Genomic DNA, 20,060 nt, shown 5'->3' on the forward strand with positions numbered 1-20,060 from the left:
GTTAACAACAGAATATAATCTGCATAACATGTGAATGTGTTCCATGCTTCATTTAGCACTAGAGCTAGCCAAGAGGTCTGTTATCTTCTTTGTCAATCTTTTGTAGCCCAGATTAATTATTTACTTCTGTACCTAGTACAAATGTAGTAAGATACAAACTAACTGCAGTGTGAAATTGGAGTCTAACCAGAAATAATATTGAAAGTTTAAATATCTCAATAACCTTTGCCTTCATCAGCTCTGTGCTATTTTAATAGCATGCCTTCCAGAATAGGTCTGTAATGCCTCTGGCCCATCAGTATTTATTTAGAAGGGTTCATCCCAGTGCCCTTTGTCATCTTTGTGTCAGTTTTGTGGCACAGAACAGACTTAAAGTCAGTTATTAAGTCCCCTGACATAACCATTAGGAGTAAACTGGTTATTGCCTTTGTAATTGCATCACTTCCAAGTTGGATAACTCATTTTACATCAAATAGTAACTACTGTGTCCCTTCTCTAATTTCTGTATGGATTGCCCATTTCTAAGGTTTTCTGAAATAATTCTCTTAAATTTTCCTTTTTTCACACCAAGCTTTAAGCTTAAAGCAGATTTTATTGGGGTGTAGTTTGCAGTGTTCGATTCTGCTTTTGTTCTCAGAATTAACTATGGTGCAGAATCAAACCTCCCAGCTGGGTCTCTGATAGGCAGTGCTGCGGCCAGCTTCAGACAGGAGATAAAACTGAGATCCCTCTGAAAAGGCAGGATAGTGCAGACTCTTAACCTTCAGTAATTACAGTCAACTTTTAAGTAAGCCATAAGAAAGACCCCTGCAAGGCAAAGAGGCGCTAAGCACGCAGCCCAGAGGCTCCACCAGGTCTTTGTCTGCTGTGGGTGCTGAAGGGAGGGCAGCAGGGGTGGGTGGGTGCCAGGTGTGGCGCAGAGGTGGGGCTGTAAGGGTGCCATGGACAGCCTGCTCTGCACCAGAACGTGTGCCTCTGCATGCACACAGCTCTTTGTATGTTGTATGTTTTTTTATATTGACTATAAAGCCAATTCTGTATTAGTTTATTATCAGCAAGATGTTTCCTCTATGTGGGAAAGAAGGTTTGACTGGAGAAACAAGAGCCTTTATCTTAACTGCAGGTGAAAGGACATGGTTGCTAGCAGTCAGGGGGGGCGTTCAGACAGGCACGAGTATGCCCAGGTTATATCTGCTCCTGAAAAGAGAAGCCTGTCCTCTTAAATTGGGTGTATCCATGAGAAGGGGAGACAGTGTACAATGAGATTGGCATTTACACAATGTGGTTAGCAAAATCATCGCACATGTTCAATTTTCCAGGTAAAAAAAAAAATCTCCTTGCAGTGTCTAAAGTGTGAAGGAGGATCTTACATTCATTCACACATGTTGAATGTAAATACACATAGTATTTATTAGCTTTTGCATATGTAGCAGTTAACAGCTAAAAGATAAAATAAAATAAATCATTCTGTGGTAAGTCTGAGTCTAACATGTTAGGTTCAGTGTCATAGGAACCACAGAAGGGTTTGGGTCGTCGGGGACCGTAATGATCACCCAGTCCCACCCGTGCCAGGGGCAGGGACACCCCCCCCCAGCCCAGGCTGCCCCCAGCCCCGTCCAGCCTGGCCTTGGGCACTGCCAGGGATGGGGCACCCACAGCCTCTCCGGGCAGCCTGTGCCAGCGCCTCGCCGCCCGCACGGGAAGGATTTCCTCTAATAAATCGAAATGTACCCTCTTCCAGCTTAGAGTCGTTCCCCTTTGTCCTGTCACTGAGGCCTTTACACAGAGCCCCCCTCCAGCAGCCTGTGCCCAGTGAGGTGCTGGGAGATGCCACACGCTCTCCTGGCGGCTCCTCTCCTGCCGGCCCCGTGCCCGGGAAGGGGCAGCTCACACAGCCGAGTGCTGTCTGCTGGGCCAGCCCCTGCCCACCGGAGGGGCAGCTTCATCCTCCAGTAATTACTCATTAACTTGGCTCAGTTCATTCTGTGTATTAAGTCATGCAGTAAAAAGTGATGATGTAATTCCATGCACTGGCTGGCGTGTCTGTGGAGTACTCGGCTTTTCAGCCCTAATCTTTTGAGAGCACAGGAGGGATACGGAGTACTGAGCCGTGCTAGTCTGGGTTCCAGATGCTTGTGTATCATTACAGTTGCTGACTAATTAGTACAGTCGTAAGTTAACACAGTAGTCTTGTGCCACTAGACTATATATAGTGCTTTCAGCTGTCACCATATATATACTGTTGCTTTGTGACCTGTACAAGTGGCAAATTATTCAGTCTCCTCCCCAGCAGTTAACTGTGCCATCAAGGGAAGAAATTAAGCATTGGCCTGTCAAGCATCACCCTCCGTGCCGTACTGGTTACTGTGAATTCTGTGAATATGGGGTACCAGCAATATTTTCAATTGCTATAAGGAAGTAGAAATCACTCTGGGGAACATCTCCCCTTCCTTACTGTTACCCCCAGGCTGGTGGTCCGTGGGACAAGGGAAGAAGCAATTTGTGCATGAACCAGCTGATGACCCAGCCCTGTACAGGGCTTTACTTTGGTACAAGTATTTACTTCATGCTGGGGCTCTGTGTTTCTTAATAAAAAGTTATAAAGCTTTTACTCCATATTGGTTTGTAATTGCAGTATATTTAGTAACAGAACATAAACTCTTCCCATGCCTTTTTTCTATTACGTGCAAGATAACTTCAGTTCTCTTCAGATTATTGTCATCTTTGTTAATAAACTGAAAAATATAAAATAATTACAAACTACTGAACATGTTCTTTAGCTGTGCATGGGAGTGTTCTGTTGTTTTAATGTTATCTATTTTCTATAAATGTTAATACTTTGACAACGCTTTGATAACAGCTTTATGTTATTTTATATTATTTGGACTGTGAACAGTAACGAGATGGAAATGAGGAGTTTCTTCATACTCAGTGAATGGTGGTCGGAAATAATGTTGATATTTTAAATTGCTTTTTTTCCTCTTAACATCCACTTTTGATCAGCTTAAAATTTAAGATGGGAAGGCTGCCTAATAATTTAATGCAATTGAATAATTGAATAATTAGTCTTTGAAAGAGAAAAAATACACTTTCAGAAAAGCCATAGTCATTTAACTGTGCAAATGTCATTAAAAGTCAATAGAACATTTTCTGTGAGATCTTATGACTATCCTGTTCTTTTATGTATGAAGTTCTTTTGCTTTTTCCTTTGGACAGGATACATCATTTACTACAGTACGGATGTGAATGCTGAAATACATGACTGGGTTATTGAGCCCGTCGTGGGAAACAGACTGACCCATCAAATACAAGAACTAACCCTTGATACACCATATTATTTCAAAATTCAGGCCCGCAACTCGAAGGGCATGGGGCCCATGTCTGAGGCGGTCCAGTTCAGAACCCCAAAAGGTGAACTAGCACGTGTATCTAAATGTCTTCCTCTTGTTTTCTTAATGCAGCCCCTGCAAGGATAAGGTACCAGTAGCGTGAATATTACATTTAAACTGGAAAAGACAAGAAGACAGTGGAGTCTGACTAGAACAAAATTTTCTGTTGGGTTCTCTTGTGTATATATATTAATACATACACAGACGTTGCTCAGCTGTTTGATTAATTGTGTTGTTTCAAAGTTAGTGGTGGGCACTCGGGTCATCTAGTTATTAATGCTGTGGGTCCGGGTCCTAAATGTGCTTTTTAGAAAACCAGGTTTTAGTTGCTTTAAGATTCAGGGTCTTGTGCATCGCGGCTGCTCGTGATGAAACAGCAGCAGGCAGCAGGCTCTGGAGGTGGTAGCCAGCGGCACAGCTGCTTGCCAGCGACTTGGATGATATAATGGGAACTACTGTGACACAACAGGCTCTTAAATATAAAGAACTGCTTAGTGGTGGGGAACTAGTGAAATAGCACAAATGCATGATAGCCTGGAAAAAAGTACTGTAAGGAGTGGTGAAAAACAAAAATTTATGAGCAGCTGTTTTTAACGTTACTTTTTCCATGTGAGTATTGGTGGTTAGAAATGAGAGCTCTAGCTAGTCTGCTTACGCTATGTGCAACTTAAAATTCCGTCTCTCACTCCTTCAATCCTTGTGATCTTTCTCTTGTTTTTTCCTTCCCTTTGCTTGTCTCGCTAGCTGAATCCTCAGATAAAATGCCTAATGATCAAGGTAAATTAATAGCCATGCTTTCTCTTTTATTCCATCCTTCACACATTTTGTTTTTCCTGTCCATGTGCTGTTGCATTTCCTAAATGAAACAGTATCTGCTGCTCTAACTGTAAATGAGTGGGTTCTTCTTGTGCTTTTAATAGTGGAAGAACTGGAAGCCCTATTTGTGGTTTGGGTGTTAGGAATATAAAGTGATCTCTGTAGTCAGATGTCGCATGAAGGGACAAGCGGGTTGTGCCAGAGCTGAATCATTCTGTCAGAACGAGTTTGGATTAATTGATACTCCAGCCAGGCTCTGACCACTGATCCAAGATCTCAGTACATAGAGGTGGAAGATCAAACAGTTACCATTTTGTGAGCTCTACATCTATAATTATTTTCATAATAAAGGTAATTTTTTCATAATAAAGGGAAGTATGCCTGCTCTAGATAGCTTTTTTGCAAGAGAGATTCTGCTCGTCAGCTCATTTAGACTCCAGACACTCCTGAAGAGCAGCAATAGCTACTAAAAGCCTTAGGTTTTAAAACACTAGCTTGAAAATGATAGCTTTGAGTCTACTACATTGAATTATAAGGTGGATGTCCCAGGGCTATTTTTGCTTTCTTCCAAATCACTACAAGCCCAAAAAAGGGAAAGAATTAATCTAAAGGGATGAGTTTAAAAGGACATTGGCAGCAGCTTAGACATACAATTAAATAGATCCTAAGGGGTTGAGAATGAGGGGGGTGGGGGGTTGCTTTTCAACTTGTTACTTAGAAGTAATTTATTAAATATGCTTTTACCTTCTGTGTACCAAATAATGCTGGTATAGATGGCTCTGGAGTAAATTCATATCCAGACTTGTGTAACAGAGATGCTAGCTGAGATGTCTGTGGGTAAGCAGATGCTCACGTGTCATCATCAGCGCTCAACTGCAAGTGGAAGGGAATAGGGGGAGATTAACAGGTGCAATGTAAAAGTTGCTGGTTTCTGTTCTGCACTATTCTGACCTCATTTCAGCAGAAAACTAAATCTTCTCATCCGTCTTATCACCTAAAGTAACACATTCTTCCAGTAACAATTTGATTAATTTTACCAAATTATATAATTATAAATCATAAAAGCTGAGAGTTTTGTTTCAGAATTCCTATAAGAACACTCGGAGATCATAAAATCATGGCAGTACGTTAAATGTAGAAGGGGAGCAGAGGAAGAAGAGCAGGACAGCCCGCTGGACTGTCCCTGAGCTGCAGGCCGTCTTTCAGGAAATGGTGGGCAAGTTGTTTGGCACGGGGAAGGAACAGAGCTACAGGGGCAGCGGGCCTTGGTGGTTCTGTCTGGTTGGTTCTGACCCCCAATTTAATGTTTTTCTTCTGTATTAAGCACACTGTAGCGTTCTTCCACACACTTCCACAGCACAGAGCTTGGATGAGAAGTTAGTGGCCGTCGCTGTCAGGCCTCAGGGAGCTGCACCAGCCGAGTACAGAAGCAGAGGTTGAGGTGTCTGACCCCGGTGAAACTGTCCTGAAGTGACACAGAATGTGTGGTCTGGCTGCAGACACCTAATGGGTAACATGGGGACCGACAAGCTAAAAACAATTCAACAATAAAATAACAATTTCAAGTAAACGTTACCTTAAACTGTTCCTTCGTATGGAAGGAAACAGGAAACCTCAACAACAAACTTTATGAGATCCTGGAAAACAGGCCAGTGTCTATACAGCTGGTGCAGCACGTGTGTGTGCTTGTTCAGAGCATGCGGGGTAGAAGCAAGGTGTGTGCTCCGGAGGGGACGACTCGCTGCTTCCAAGGGGGGCAGTGAGGGACAGTCCTTACGGCCGCATAAACGGCAGCGGAGGGTCAGCCCGAGGCACTGCCTCAGAGAGGAACTCCCCGGGGTTTAGAGCCTGAACTGTTGATCCCTGGTTTCAGGAATTAGATACTGAGAAGCGTCTTGGTTAAGTATCTAAATTACACTATTTTGAAAACTGGACTTTGCATCTTGTAGTTAGTTACCTTTGCATTTTTGGAAATGTACAGACACTGTCACCGCAGTCAGTGCCAGTATCAGGTGTCCCTGAGCTGCCGCGCGCTGTGGGGGTCGTGCGTAGGTAGTTATTCCCAAGGATGGCTACGTCCTCTAGAGCAGCTTGCCAGAATACTGCTTCCTCCGTGTCACTGCCTTCCCATGTTTTTTGTCATCTAAATGTGATTTATACTCTTTGTCACTTACCCACACACGTATGGGGGGGTATAAAATCTGCAGTTGGCAGTGTAGTATATACATCATTCAGGGAGCGCACACACCCCGCAAACCACTGCATTACGCTCACATGTACCACATGACCCCGTCGGTCTGCGCAGGTGATTTTGTATATCTTATCTACACCATTTTATGTCCCTGCTACCTTCAGTAGCATTATTTTAATTTTCATTCATGGTGTATTAAGGATATTGAATTACACTTGGCCAAGCACAAGTCTTTGCAGAACTCATTAGAAATATGCCTTGTGAATAATGATTCGGCAACTATAATTCTCATTCTTATAAGTTAATTTGTTGTTAATCTTGTTAATATGTGCCACATTGTTTTTTATGATGTTATTTTAACAAAGCATTGTAAAGTACTTGGTAAAATGTGTTATGGAAGTCTAAATTCAGTATGTCTGACTGTTGCCAACCAAATTTATAGTCTGACATTTAGTTTGTTTGAAAATACCTGTTTTCAATAAAACAGAAAGGTGGGCATTAAGTATGCCACCATCGCCTGTCTGTCGCCTTTTCCGTGATCCTGCCTATGTTAAGGCTGCAGCTGCTGCACTAACAATGTGGGGTGTCTAGTTGTCCTTTTGAAATACTGTCAGTCACCTTCCCACAACCACCACCACCACCCCCAGCTTCTCTGGTGCTTCAGTGCATCTTCTGCACTACATTCAGTGATTCAGACAATTCATCTCGGGTTGGGTTGTTTTTTTTTTCACATATTTCCAGTGCAAGTTATCTGGTCATGCAGATACAAATGTATCAAATACAAGCTGTTTAAAATTCTGTTAAATTATTTCATGGCGGCTGCAAAGTTAGTAGTCCAGTATTTCCAGAAAAGGACACGTTTTCACTGATTGCAGTGTCCTTTCTAGACTTGCAGGGGCAGTGTGTCTTTTTCATTATAGATTTGTCCTGCAATACATCTTTCCTGCAATTTCAGACTGCATCTAAATCCTCACTGATTACATGTAACGTTCCTTCTTATTTTCTTTTTGGGGCATAAATCAGTAGTTTTGCTGGAAACTTTGCTGGGTTACCAGTTGTCTTTATTTCACAGTGATTAATTTACAGACTTTGACTTCAAGTTCACAATTTCCATTTGTTACACATCCTTTAACGCTTACTACCTCTTGATTAGAGTAGATTTTTAACTGAGAAAATCCTTCTCCCGACGGTGAAACTGCCGAACTTGCAGACTTCTGATTTTTGTGGTTTTGGCTTTTTGTGCGTAACGGGTAAAAATGTGCGGAGTATTTTGGGTACCAATAGGGATGTTCTTTGCATCTTGCTTTATGTTTCCCCTACTATAGTATTTTTATCATTCATGGTCATATTGCACTAGTGCATTTTAATGAAAATACAGAAGTGAAAGAACGAGGATTTTGTGTATCTTTATCTGCAGGAAGCATTCTGCTAACTCAGGAGAGGTCTTAACATTAGAGGTGAACTTGTGACTTCATGTGTCTTGCTCTGGCAGCAAGTAATCTAAATTAGACCTGAATTATGCAAGGGGAAATACTTTTTAAGTGGAAGGAGGACAGCATTGCAGCTGGTGTTGGCTCTGGCATTCAGCACCTAGGAGCCCCCTGGAGCAGCCCAGGTTCAGGAGGGCTGTGTCATTGGCCTCAGTTGGTGATGACTGGGGTACAGATACGTTAACTTCCATTGTCAGCCTATAAAGCTTTGAAACTAATGAATCCCAGGTTTCACCAAAAAGTTTTTTGCAATACTTCAATGTCACTTCCGGCGAAGGTGAAACAAATGGAAAAAGAACAGGGAGAAGCTGAAAGCAAGTTTTTTATGGATAGGCAGGGACTTAGTATGGTGTCTACTCTGCTTTTGATCCTTCACTTCTAGCCTTCCACACCTACTGTGATTAGGTATGAAGGGAAAAAAACCTGTATAATCACTGTTTCAAGGTGATTAACTGTCTGTACAAGTGTGGCAAAGCCATTTTCTTCAATATATATCTGTGCATTACTGCAAATAATTTTTATTGTATTTTTTTTAAATTAATACTAGTAGAGGCTCCTAAGCTTACTTAGGAAAATACTAACACAATAAACTAATTATTAAATAGGTCTTTTGAAGAAGTTGTTCTCTTCTTGGAGATACACAGTTGCTGTTCAAAGCCAAATAGATGTAGGGGAGAGACAAGGAGGGGGAAAATGCACACAGTGGGTCAGAGAAATTCTAAAAGAGCTACCTTAGAAATGCTAAAGTGTGTGTTTATGTGTGTATATATATGTATGTAAAATTACCACATATACGACCTTTCCAGCTTCAGGATCTGCAGGGAAAGGCAGCCGCCCAGTGGACATAGGGCCGGATTACAAACCGCCTCTCGGTGGTAAGTGGTGTTACAAAGCTTTTCAATTTAAATGCAAAGTCGTTTGGTGTTTCACAGAGTGATGCTGTATCCGACTGAAAATACCAATTACATCTGTTCCAGTGACCTTTTCTCTTCATGATGATAGTTCTTTCCACTCAAGAAATAGTATCATACTTCTGTCACAGCGTTCTTGCCTGCTGTGTGGGGTATATGGAAAAATAATCAATGTGTGCATTTGCATTTCAGTCTTGATAAGCAGATCTTGTTCCCAGTTTAAATGGCTGCTATAGTGCACAAGTGTAAAATTAATTCATAAGAACATATTAGGAAGGAAAAAAAATCATCCTAACTCCTCCTTTAGCACTGTGCATTCTGGAAGCCTTTCCCTAAGGTAACACTCATTAGTGTTACAGCAAGTGTGTTTCTTTTGAAGGAGAGTGACCACTACAGAATACTGATGCTGACCCGTGTGATTATTGGGTCCAAGGGAGTGCCCGTGGTACTAAAGTTGTAGCAAAGTCCCAAGTTAACTCCCCTTAGAGTCTAAACTATTGAACTTTTTTTATGATAACTATTTGAGTAGGATGAACATACATTTTCATAGACCGTTAGTTGGAAATGGATCTATAAAGCGTTTTATAGATTTAGTAGTTGTACAGAAACACAGTTAGCAAATGACAAGAACATAAGCAAGCACTTCACTTGAAGTCCTAGCAGACAAATATCTTTCTCATTCTGCTAATCGGAGTGATTTTAGAAGCCTTTGATGGGCACTGCTTGCTTTAGGTGGGTTTTTTTCTGTATAATAAATAACCCCTTTCTTCCATCTCCAACAGGCAGTAACAGTCCCCATGGAAGTCCTACTTCTCCCTTGGACAGCAACATGCTGCTTGTAATCATAGTGTCTGTTGGAGTGATCACCGTTGTGATAGTGGTGATAGTCGCCGTCTTCTGCACTCGTCGTACAACTTCTCACCAAAAAAAGTAAGATGTCCAGGTGGCACTTTGCCCTGTCCTACCTTTCTCGTGTAATTCTGTGATTTAATCTTTTCTTTATGATGCTTAAGTTTATTGCTTTTAAGTCTTGTGGGCTGTAGAAATGCTCGTCCTGACAACAGATGGGTAATGCAGTTTGGATTCCTGTGTTCAGAAGACTACATGCATCAGTGCAGCTACGTGATCCTACCTGCAGTGGTGAGGTGCTGTTTTCTTAATCAGTGTTTCAGAGTTTACAAGCTGTCCAGAGTTTACAGGCAAACTGTGGCAATGCTTTCATGTATGCCTGCACTTGCCCCTTTCATTGTTTAAATAATTGTTGCCAAACCTGAGCCAATACATCTGTTTAGAGCTGTGAGAGCTCAGCAGCTCAGGCAGATTCTCACTTCTGTTCTAGCTGTACTTCACTGTGTGGAGTATGTTTACAAGCTGTGCGTGGTAATATCCAATTTTTAGATCGCGAATTACTGGAGTGGAATCTGAATCTGGTGCTGGGCTCCCTTAGAAAGTGCTCCAAATTCAAAGTACAGGTGGTATCTGAATTCTCCTCATTTAGACCATCTGAATCAGACTACATGCTTCCCTTATAGGTCCTGAAGGTGTTCCTGCATGTCCTTTGAAAGAACTGAACAGAGCTGAAAGCTTTTTTTTAACATTTGAAAAGACTCTGTTAGCAAAACAGAGTTTTAAGAACGTTATTACAAGTCAGGCGTTAGAAGTCATTTGCACTGTTTTGCTGAAGCTGAAACCATCTGTAAAAATGCCGTCTTCAGGAGAGGCAAGCAAGTAATATGGTCTAGCAGCTGGGGGTGTGCTTGGGAGATGGGCAACTACCTGGGCCTGCACCAAGAGATACATTTATTTTCAAAGAGCAGAAATAAGCCTGTGAAATCTTGCCTTTGTTTTCCCAGTTTCTAAATGCCACCTCTTACATGCAGCAACCCACAGCCAGTGAATAACCTGATCTGTTGTGCTGGTTCAGCTACAGTGCTCCAGGCAGGATGCCGGGGGCACGTCTGGCTGTGAATCACCGAATCAGACAGCTCTGTTCTGTTCGTTGTATTTTCAAATAATTTAGTCATATCTTAGCCGGTTCTAGGAACTTGCCACCTAGAAAGGACACCTTCCTCGTCATTGCCAGGGTCCAAAAGCTTGGACGCCACGTGTGGAGGGCAGTGTCGGAACTCTGCGGTTTACTTTTCCAAAATTCCGTCATGTCAACTGTCTGCCTTAAAATCGGGTGATGCTGTTCAGCAGTGATGAACAAGCCATCATCAGTGTGTCTGACCTGAGCGGTGGGAAAATGATGCTCATGTCATAATCTGTAGAGTTAACCATGCTATGGGGATAAGTGGCTATTTGTACACTCCTCCTACAGCTATTGTTTGCGGCTGTTTGTAAGCCCTGGAGTAAGGGCACAGCACGATGTATGTACACTTCATGTTTAGAATATTCTCTTATAACGTAAGTACTGAAAACTTAATTTTTGTTAATGAAAGCCTAGACTGTAGAGCACAGTTCTACAGCATGTGGTAGCATTTGAGACAAATTTCATGGCGTCAGAATTGCAGAATATGCTTTGAGATGTCAGATGTGCTTATATGTAAAATTCAAAGCTTCCTGCCCAGTGGGTAGCTTTTGCTCAGCTGGATACAAGATCTGAAGGAAATCTCAGTGAAAATTTGCCTCCTTCAACAAGTGAAAGGAAGCCTACATCTAAGAGCATTTCATTTGTTTTCCTTCCCAAGGAAACGAGCTGCCTGCAAATCAGTGAACGGGTCCCATAAGTACAAAGGAAACTCGAAAGACGTCAAGCCTCCTGACCTGTGGATCCATCATGAAAGACTGGAGCTAAAACCCATTGATAAATCTCCAGATCCCAACCCAATCATGACAGATACCCCAATCCCTCGCAACTCCCAAGACATCACCCCTGTTGATAATTCCATGGACAGCAATATCCATCAAAGGCGCAATTCCTACAGAGGTGAGCTATCAACGAGTACTTTGACTGTGATGTTTAAAACCAAATGCATTTTACTCTGGTGAAATTGCTTTATTGACCTTTTATTTAGTTACCCTTAACCTTTTTTTGTTCTTGTTTTCCAAGTAATGAATTGGGGTTTGTGCCTAGTTTGTAAGATTCTCTGAAAAGGCTGGATCACACGTTTTAGTGAGAAAATTGAGTGCCCAGGAGTTAAGGCATGCGTTTCCCTTGGGTAAATACTGATTAGTAATCAGAAGATCAACAAGTGTTTCACATGAAACCGCTGAGAGATGTTTATGACATTCTTTCAGCGGACAGACACAGTCAGGTTTTGGTGTGGGTGAGTTTTCATTTGGCGAGTGGGTAACTCGTTAGTCCAGCATGTCTGACCCACACGTGTGACTCTTCGTGCCTGCCCCTCACTGCCCAGAGCTGCACTGCCAGAGGTGTGTCTTTGCATGATGGTCTGGAAGAGTTTCTACAGTGCCTGATAATCTTTACCCTAACTGTCTTTTCTGCCTTCTAGTGAGGGATGAGAGTGCTAGTTTTATCAGTTACGAGTCACAGAACTGCTTACAAACAGGACAGCCCAGAAATACTGAGGACTGAAATAGTCTGGTATGGTATCACACAAGGCTTGCTGCAGTAGTGAATAACCTTCAGTATTTTTCCTTCAGGGCATGAGTCGGAGGATAGCATGTCCACCCTGGCAGGAAGAAGGGGGATGAGGCCCAAGATGATGATGCCTTTTGATTCTCAACCACCTCAGCGTAAGTCAACAGCCCACGTACTAGCTGGCTTGAAATTGGGAGCACCCAAACAAGCCATGTTGATACTGTATGCACAGGCGCACACACTTGCTGCCTTCCTACTTACTTTTCCTAAGTAATTCTGTCATACATGCAGTGCAGACAGTTCAAAGAAGGCGTCCTGAATTTCTTATCGTGAAGGCAGAGTTAGATCAAGTTAAAAGGAAAAACTGAGCAGCTGTATCGGAGCGAGCAGGAGGCGCACTGTGGAAGTGGGGACGTCGGGGCTGTGCCCAGCAGTCTGTCTGTCCCAGCCCCCAGCAGTGGCAACTGCACGTGCTTTCCAGGACAAGCCTGTGAGCCTGGCTGCTGGTTATAGTCCGTGCCCTTTTCACTCTTGCCAGTATCCAGCTGTTACGTAGGAACTGTAGAGAGCTGGTAAATCTGTCACGTTCTTCTCCACTACTAGTTTTCTCCTACCTAGACCAAACAGTCATAGCCTTTTTAGCCTCCCGTCATGAGGCAACTACTTCATCATCCCCTTTATCACTTTAGTCACCATTCTCAGAACCTTCTCTAGCTTTGCTAAACTGCTTGAGGTTCAGAGAGGCCAGAGCTGCACACAGTACCACCAAGTTCTTACGGAGCAGGGAACGATGAATGAGAGAGCAGAATGATAAGGCAGAGGCCTTGTTCTCAATACCTTCCTTGCCCAGTGAGGTACTACATTCTGTTGGCTTTTTTCACTGCCGTTGCATATTGAGCTAATGATCTGTCAACCCTATTTCCAAAATCTCTTTGCTGAATTGTAACTGGCAGCTCTGAGGTCCCGCATCATATAAGTACTGTTTGGATTTATTTATCCCTCAGTGTATTACTGTATATTCAGGTGATGTGGAAGTTTACCTGCCACCTCTTTGCCCGCTCATGCACTCTTGTGAGGCCCTTCTGGAGTTCCTTGACATCAGAATAGCATTTGACTACCCCAAAGGCCTTAATATTATTGACAAACTTGAAGATGTCTTTGATTGCTTCCTTGTCTGGGTCACTGAAAAAGATAATTGGTTAAAACCAGTCCCAGCACTGATACCTGGGGAATCTCCTGCTTCCTCTCCTCTGTCTTGAAAATTGACTGTCAAGCCCCTCTTAGCTTCATATCTGTAACCATCTTTCAATCCATAAAAGAGCTTTCCCTCAGCAGCAACTTAGTGTTTTAACTTTGGAGTGGAGTCTTGTCAGAGCCTTTTTAAAAATTTATCTGTATTATATTTGCTGGTTCCCTTTATTGACATATTTACTGTCTTTAAGCTCTGAGATTAGTGAGGCAGGATTTATTTTTACAGGACTCATGCTTAATCTTTTCTAAACAACCATGTTCACCCATATCTGCAGTGATCGTACTCTTCTGCCACAGCGCTAACCGTAACTGCTGTCCCCACTGCATGGGCAGCTCTGTGAAGCAGCTCTTGACAAGCTGCAGTTTACAATCCACCCTCCTATGGCAAACCAAAATCAGTATGGATTTATGCTAAAATGTGGTAGTGGCTCAGAAGCAGCTTCAGAAACAACTCAGCTGCTCTTCCAGTAGGAGAGAATTAGGGAGCTGGGGCAAAAGGTCACCACAGGTCTCAGTGCAAGACGTCCCCATGTGCCAACTTGTCCCGTGATTTACTGAGCAGAATGGCCCTGAAGGAGCAACACTGGAATCTTTTGGAAAGGATACCAAAAGCCTGCAGTACATGAGAAGCTTTCCTCCACAATGGGCCTTTATACAAATTTATCAGAAGGTGGACAGACCACTGACAGAGGGTGAGGTTTCGCGAGTCTGGCAGAGCAGACTCCTAAATGAGGAGAATGTCTGGTTTGTTGCTTCTTATCTGTGTATCTCACTATTAGTTAATGACGATTTGAGCAATAGTGCTGAACTGAGATTTTGTTGAGGCAGTAGTAATATGTTTTAATTACTATTACAAAATACTTTAAGAATTAATATATCAGGTTTTCAAACGATGACTCTGAGATGGAAAGGGACTTGGCTAAACCTCTGAACAACTAGGCAGAAACCCTGACTTGAGAACCTAAGTAAAAAGTACAAAAGGCAACATGCAGTGAGAACTGTGAGGCAAAATTACAGTGCTTGCCGGGGCTGGGATGTAGGCTTTCCTGAGCACTCTGCAGCCAGGTAATTGCTGCCACAGCCTCCTGTGTTTTATGGAACGAATTCAGACTAGTCAGTTACGTTTCAACTTTCTAACTGTTTACTTTATTTACCTGAAACAAGTGCTTGGTTTTCTTGGCCCCTTACGCGCTTTTTCAAGTGTCCTGACAACCTGATTGGCTCTGTTTGTGAATTTTCAACTGTTTCCTTGTATTACTACCTTCTTAAAAGACAGTATCTTTTTTCTTGGTTTTAAAGTAAGTAGCCTGATGCTCCTTGTTTTCTCCAGTTTTACGCATATGAGGAAGGAGTGGAGGATAGTTTTATATTAATAATCTTTACTCTTGATTAGTTTCTTAGAAGTTTGCATGCTGTCATATATGGGTGTCTAGCAAGGGACATTGCAGCTATTGGATTCTGAGGATTGCCTGATGATGTCCCATGGCAAGTGCTAGAACGTGATGAATTCAGACTTGTGTGACCCTGTAACAAATTCACACTACAGTAAGTCGTACCTTGCACTCAGTTCTAAGTGCTTTTTCTCTAAATGGAATGCAGTATTGGACACACATAAGATAAACTCGTATAGGAGCCCCTGCTGAATTGTGCAGGGTGCCTCACAGAAAGAGCGCAGTGAAGTATCCCTTGTCCTGTGTCATTCAGTGAGAAAGATACTTAGCAACTTATGTGATCAGTCCCACAGAGGACTAAAAGGTATGCAGGCCACACAAGCCATACAGCGGTGATGCATATTTTAGGGAGGTAGTATATTCCAGTTCTGCCTTTTGATTGTATTCAAGCTGATGTGATAATGCTAGCAGATACAGTTGTGGATATGGTATTTCCTGGCAGCACTAAACCCAGCTTTGACATCTCTTTTTGATACCAGTCCTGCTGTGTTCACTTGAAAAGCTTCTCTGTTTTCCCTCTCTTTATTAGATATTGCCTTGCCCAGAAAGAATGAACCAGACACACAGCTGGCTCAGTGTGACAGGTTAGCATGATGCACTAAATGTCAGGAAGGATATGCAAGGTCATCTGGTGCCTTAGGGATTGAGATTGTTTTTGTGACTTTGTTTGACTTTTCATCCTGTTTGCAAAAGCTCTAAGGGCCTCCAGCTGTAGTCTTCTATTTTATAGTAAGTGGAAACATTAATGTAATGTCTTTAGATACCTTTTTGAAGAAGCTGCACAGAAAAACTGACACTGGTGTGTGAGGCCCTTTTGCAGTGAGCAACGCAGAAGGCAGGGCCATTTAGTGTGTTTAAGCCTGTGCCTGCAGACACCTTCCTATGGCTTTTTTCTCCCTCTGCCCACTGTAGCATTCAAGCCTAGTTATTTACCTCTTAAATACTAAACTAGGATAATTTAGTATGTTCAATTTTAGTACAATTTACAGTAATGGGGTGTGCCTAGTTGTTTCCTTCTTTGACAACTGGAATACAAAAATGCTGGAAGGACATTGGGAAGCAAAGGGCTGTTTCTTTTTTAACAATTTCTCTTTATCCAGTTCTTCACCTGAACTTTTCTCTTCCTTGGAAGTAAATAATGCACCATGATCTTCATTAAGAACTGGTGATACAACATGCTGCTTTTTGACCTGTAAAGCTATACATGATTTAGGTCTCATAACCCAGCAAACTGTCAGCAAAATGCAGCAGTGGAAGGTGGCTGGCTAGGTGGCAGGGTAAACCTTCTGGCATTCTCACTGGATTGGTTTTCCCCACTTGTTCACTGGATGCTGCTTTGATCATGTTTCAGAGCTACTATGATTTTGTGGTTTTCTCCTCATCTCCAAGCTTTTAGGAAATTTCTTGAAAGGTTTAGTATATGTGCATGACTTTTTATTGAGGTTGCAAAAGCATATAGGCAGTCTTTTGTACTAACGTACGTTATATTTCAAAGTGATTCAAATGCTGGCTAAAACACAGGTGTAGACCAGTGGTTTCTACAAATAAAGTAATGAAAATGTTTATGCCTGTAAAATTTTATGCGTTACAATCTTTACGCCTCCTACCTTGCTGGCACATAAAAGAGCTCCTAGTGTCTCTGACTGTTGCCTCTGGATTTCTGATTGCCAAGCTTTTATGGGTTATTTTGCCATGTCAGTTCCCTGCAAGACAAAGTGGTGGTTTAATTTTGCTGGAAGCTCTTAGTGAGAATACCTGACTTTTCACATCCCCTTGACAGCTGTCTCACAGGACTTAAATCTAGAACCTACTGATTACTCAGTATTAGAGTTAAGTTGCTCTTTGTTTACAAGAGGTAGGTAATGGCATTAGCTTTCTGTTGGTGTAACTTAATGGGAGAGAGAAATTGTTTATTACCAATAGCTGAAAATCTCTAAGTATATTGCTGCCACTGATCAATTCACATATCCTGTCCTGCTGACAGGCTGTTTTCCAGGAAGCGAGGAAGTCAGAGGGTTCATATTTGTTTAGTCAGCCTCTGAGTTCAGACCGCATGCATCAGTGCAAGAAGTCTTAACTGCACTCGCGATTATAATGATGGATTTCTGCATCATGTCATTCATAGAAAGTAACTTTCATAGGCAGCACATCTGGAGAATTTCCAGAAAAGGTTCAAAAGAAAATAACCAACCACAACCTTTTTGTTTTTTATGGTGCTAGTGGCGGTGTTCCCGTCCTGATTTTTTTGTGTTGTGACTCTTCTGTATGATTTTAAGCAGTTCAGTGTTTTAGTCAGTCATATGAACTAAATTCTGCGCACGTTTTTCCTCCCAGCTGGGGAGTAGTGAGGTTTTGTTTGGCTGTGAGGGCAAAGGATGATTTACATTAAGTATAAAATTCATGTGTCTCAAACAGGAAAAAGAAAACAGAAAGATTTAAAAAAAAAGGGGGGGGGGGGGGGAGAAAAAGAGGCTTTAGGTTTGAGCACACTGGAGCAGAGCTTTACAAAGTCCGCACAGAGGGAATAAGTGGAGCCTTTGGTGTCTTCCCTACTCTTATTGTTTGTCTTGCATTGTTTAATTAACTAAATACGCCACATCTGGTTATAATGTTAAGAAATTCAAAGACAACCAGAAATTATTTTGGAATGTGAGCTCCTTTATCTTCTGCCTTAGTTCTGACATTTATGGCACAGTGTGAAATACATGGAAATTATAAAGGGAGCTTAATTTTATTTTTCTCAAGTGTAACAGAAAGTGTCTGCAAGATACAGCCAAGAGAGATGCACTTTCTGCACAGGAAAACGGAGAGCCTTGCCTCTTTTGGGGGTTTTGTGTCTTGGTATGGAGGGAGCTAAAGTGCTGGAGCAGAGTTGGAAAACTGATATTAAAATACATCATCTTGGTGTCACTGTAAACCTGCTGGGCCATTGGCTCCCCTGTTCGGTGGCTTTGTGGGAGAAGGGAGGGATATGGTGCATTTCAGTACATGTGCATGCTTGTCTGTATGTTAAGCATTTTTCTGTCTTATGTTCATTCACAGCTGTGATTAGTGCTCATCCCATCCATTCACTCGATAACCCTCACCATCATTTCCACTCCGGCAGCCTCGCTTCTCCAACTCGCAGCTATCTCCATCACCAGGTCAACCCGTGGCCGATTGGCACATCCATGTCCCATTCAGACAGGGCCAATTCCACAGGTGAGATATAAATGATCAGATAGATTTTGCTTATAATGGAACAATGAGTGAAACATGTGAAATCAAAGCCTGAAGCTTAACTTGGTCAGTCACCATTGTGTGTTCCATGAGAGGCAGTGATCAGTTTAAATACCAGCAGAATCCTTGATAGGTTGAGTTTTCTGTAGATCAGATTTTGAGATCCATGACAATGTCCTTGGAGAAGGAGGTTTAATGTTTTGTATACAACTTAAAATACCAAGATTTCTTGTTCTGAAATCTTCAGCCCTGGAGCCTGAAACATGAGAATTAATCTAATTTGAGCTACTTAATACGGTAACTAACTTTTTCCCTAATCAGTTTTGTTTAAAACCAAGAGAGGACAAAAGTCCAGACTTTGCTACTGAGAGCTGACATTAGTTAATCTTCCTGAAGCACCCAGAAAATTGCAGTGATTTCTGTGCAGTGTTTTCAGGCTTGAAGCACAATCATTTGCAATAGTTTCTTAATGTCTCCAGTGCTCTGAAAAATTCCAGAGCACAGTATTGCTAAATTGCATGTAGGTAACATCTTGAGATTAAGTGAATTCTGAGCTTGTCCAATTGAAGGTCTATGTTTTAATTGAGGTGCCACAGCCAACAGCGTTGTTTCCTGTTTTCTTATGAAAACAACTCACAAGGCTGCAATTACACAGGCAGATGATATGTTCGAGGCAGAGGTTTCCCTTGTTCTGTTTATACTGCTGAAGTGACAGATCTCACAAGCCAGATCTTTTCCTGAATATTGTCCAAGTAGGGTCACAGTGCCCTAAACTCAAGATACTGTCTTATTGTTCTCTGAGATCAGGGCGGAGCCTGCTGCAGACAAACAAATGAACCCTGTGGTTTCATTTTAGCATTCAGCAAATAAAGGGATTTCAACTCATACCTGGGAAAAAAATTTGGTTCTTCTGTATGCACTACAGTGATATATGCTTAATGTATACCTATTTAAGAATGTCAATACTGTGAAATACTCAAGGGTGAAGTGAAGAATGAAGATTTATGTTCCATGCTGTTTATCTGGGTCTTAGTACATGTACCTGTTTCATTGCAAAACTATAGATTTGGTATTATGCCTGTGGAGTCGTTCAGTGCTCAAGCTTATTTTGTTATTAGACAGCTGTTGCCGTTCACCTTAAAACAGGACAGTGAATTCACTTAAAACAGAATCTGTGAATTCACTTCTTGGCTTATGGAAAAGGTGCTTGCAAACACTACTGTTTTGTTTCCGTCTGACCACAGAGAAAGTTTCTGTTAAACAACTTTTTTGTTGTTGTTGTTGATTTGTTGGTCTCTTGTAGAATCTGTTCGAAATACACCTAGCACAGACACCATGCCAGCTTCCTCGTCTCAGACCTGTGCTGACCACCAGGATCCTGAAGGCACCACAGGGTCTTACCTGGCTAATGCACAAGAGGAGGACTCGGCTCAGAACCTCCCCACGGCACATGTCCGTCCTTCCCACCCGCTGAAGAGTTTTGCAGTGCCGGCAGTTCCACCAGCTGGTTCCACGTACGACCCTGCATTGCCAAGCACACCATTATTGACTCAGCAAGGTGAGCAGGGGAAAACTGGCAAGACACACTTGCCAAAAAGAGAAAAAGGCAATTTTAGAGGAAAATGAGAGAAGCTGCATAAGGGGCAGGGGGTAGACTTCGGCATCAAAGGAAATGTCAGAGGCTGGAGTGAATTTTGCTGGTATAATTTTCAAGACCCTTTCCTTTTATGTACACAGATAAACCAGGCAAAGATTCAAATTCAGCACTCTGTAATCTGAAGTGTTATTTTTCATCTAA

At 42.1% G+C, this 20,060-nt stretch overlaps 1 protein-coding gene across 1 annotated transcript in view; it reads left to right on the forward strand.

Annotated features, from left to right (window-relative positions):
• The window catches only part of NEO1 (neogenin 1), a 211,954-nt gene that overhangs the window by 187,246 nt on the left and 4,648 nt on the right, over positions 1 to 20,060 (forward strand). Inside the window, 8 exon segments of the mRNA XM_037394077.1 lie at positions 3,217 to 3,411; positions 4,134 to 4,166; positions 8,693 to 8,761; positions 9,580 to 9,727; positions 11,488 to 11,726; positions 12,404 to 12,496; positions 18,086 to 18,244; positions 19,566 to 19,820. Coding sequence (XP_037249974.1) covers positions 3,217 to 3,411; positions 4,134 to 4,166; positions 8,693 to 8,761; positions 9,580 to 9,727; positions 11,488 to 11,726; positions 12,404 to 12,496; positions 18,086 to 18,244; positions 19,566 to 19,820 — 1,191 coding nt within the window.

Source organism: Falco rusticolus, chromosome 7 (assembly GCF_015220075.1).
Source record: "Falco rusticolus isolate bFalRus1 chromosome 7, bFalRus1.pri, whole genome shotgun sequence".
Taxonomy (NCBI): Eukaryota; Metazoa; Chordata; class Aves; order Falconiformes; family Falconidae; genus Falco; species Falco rusticolus.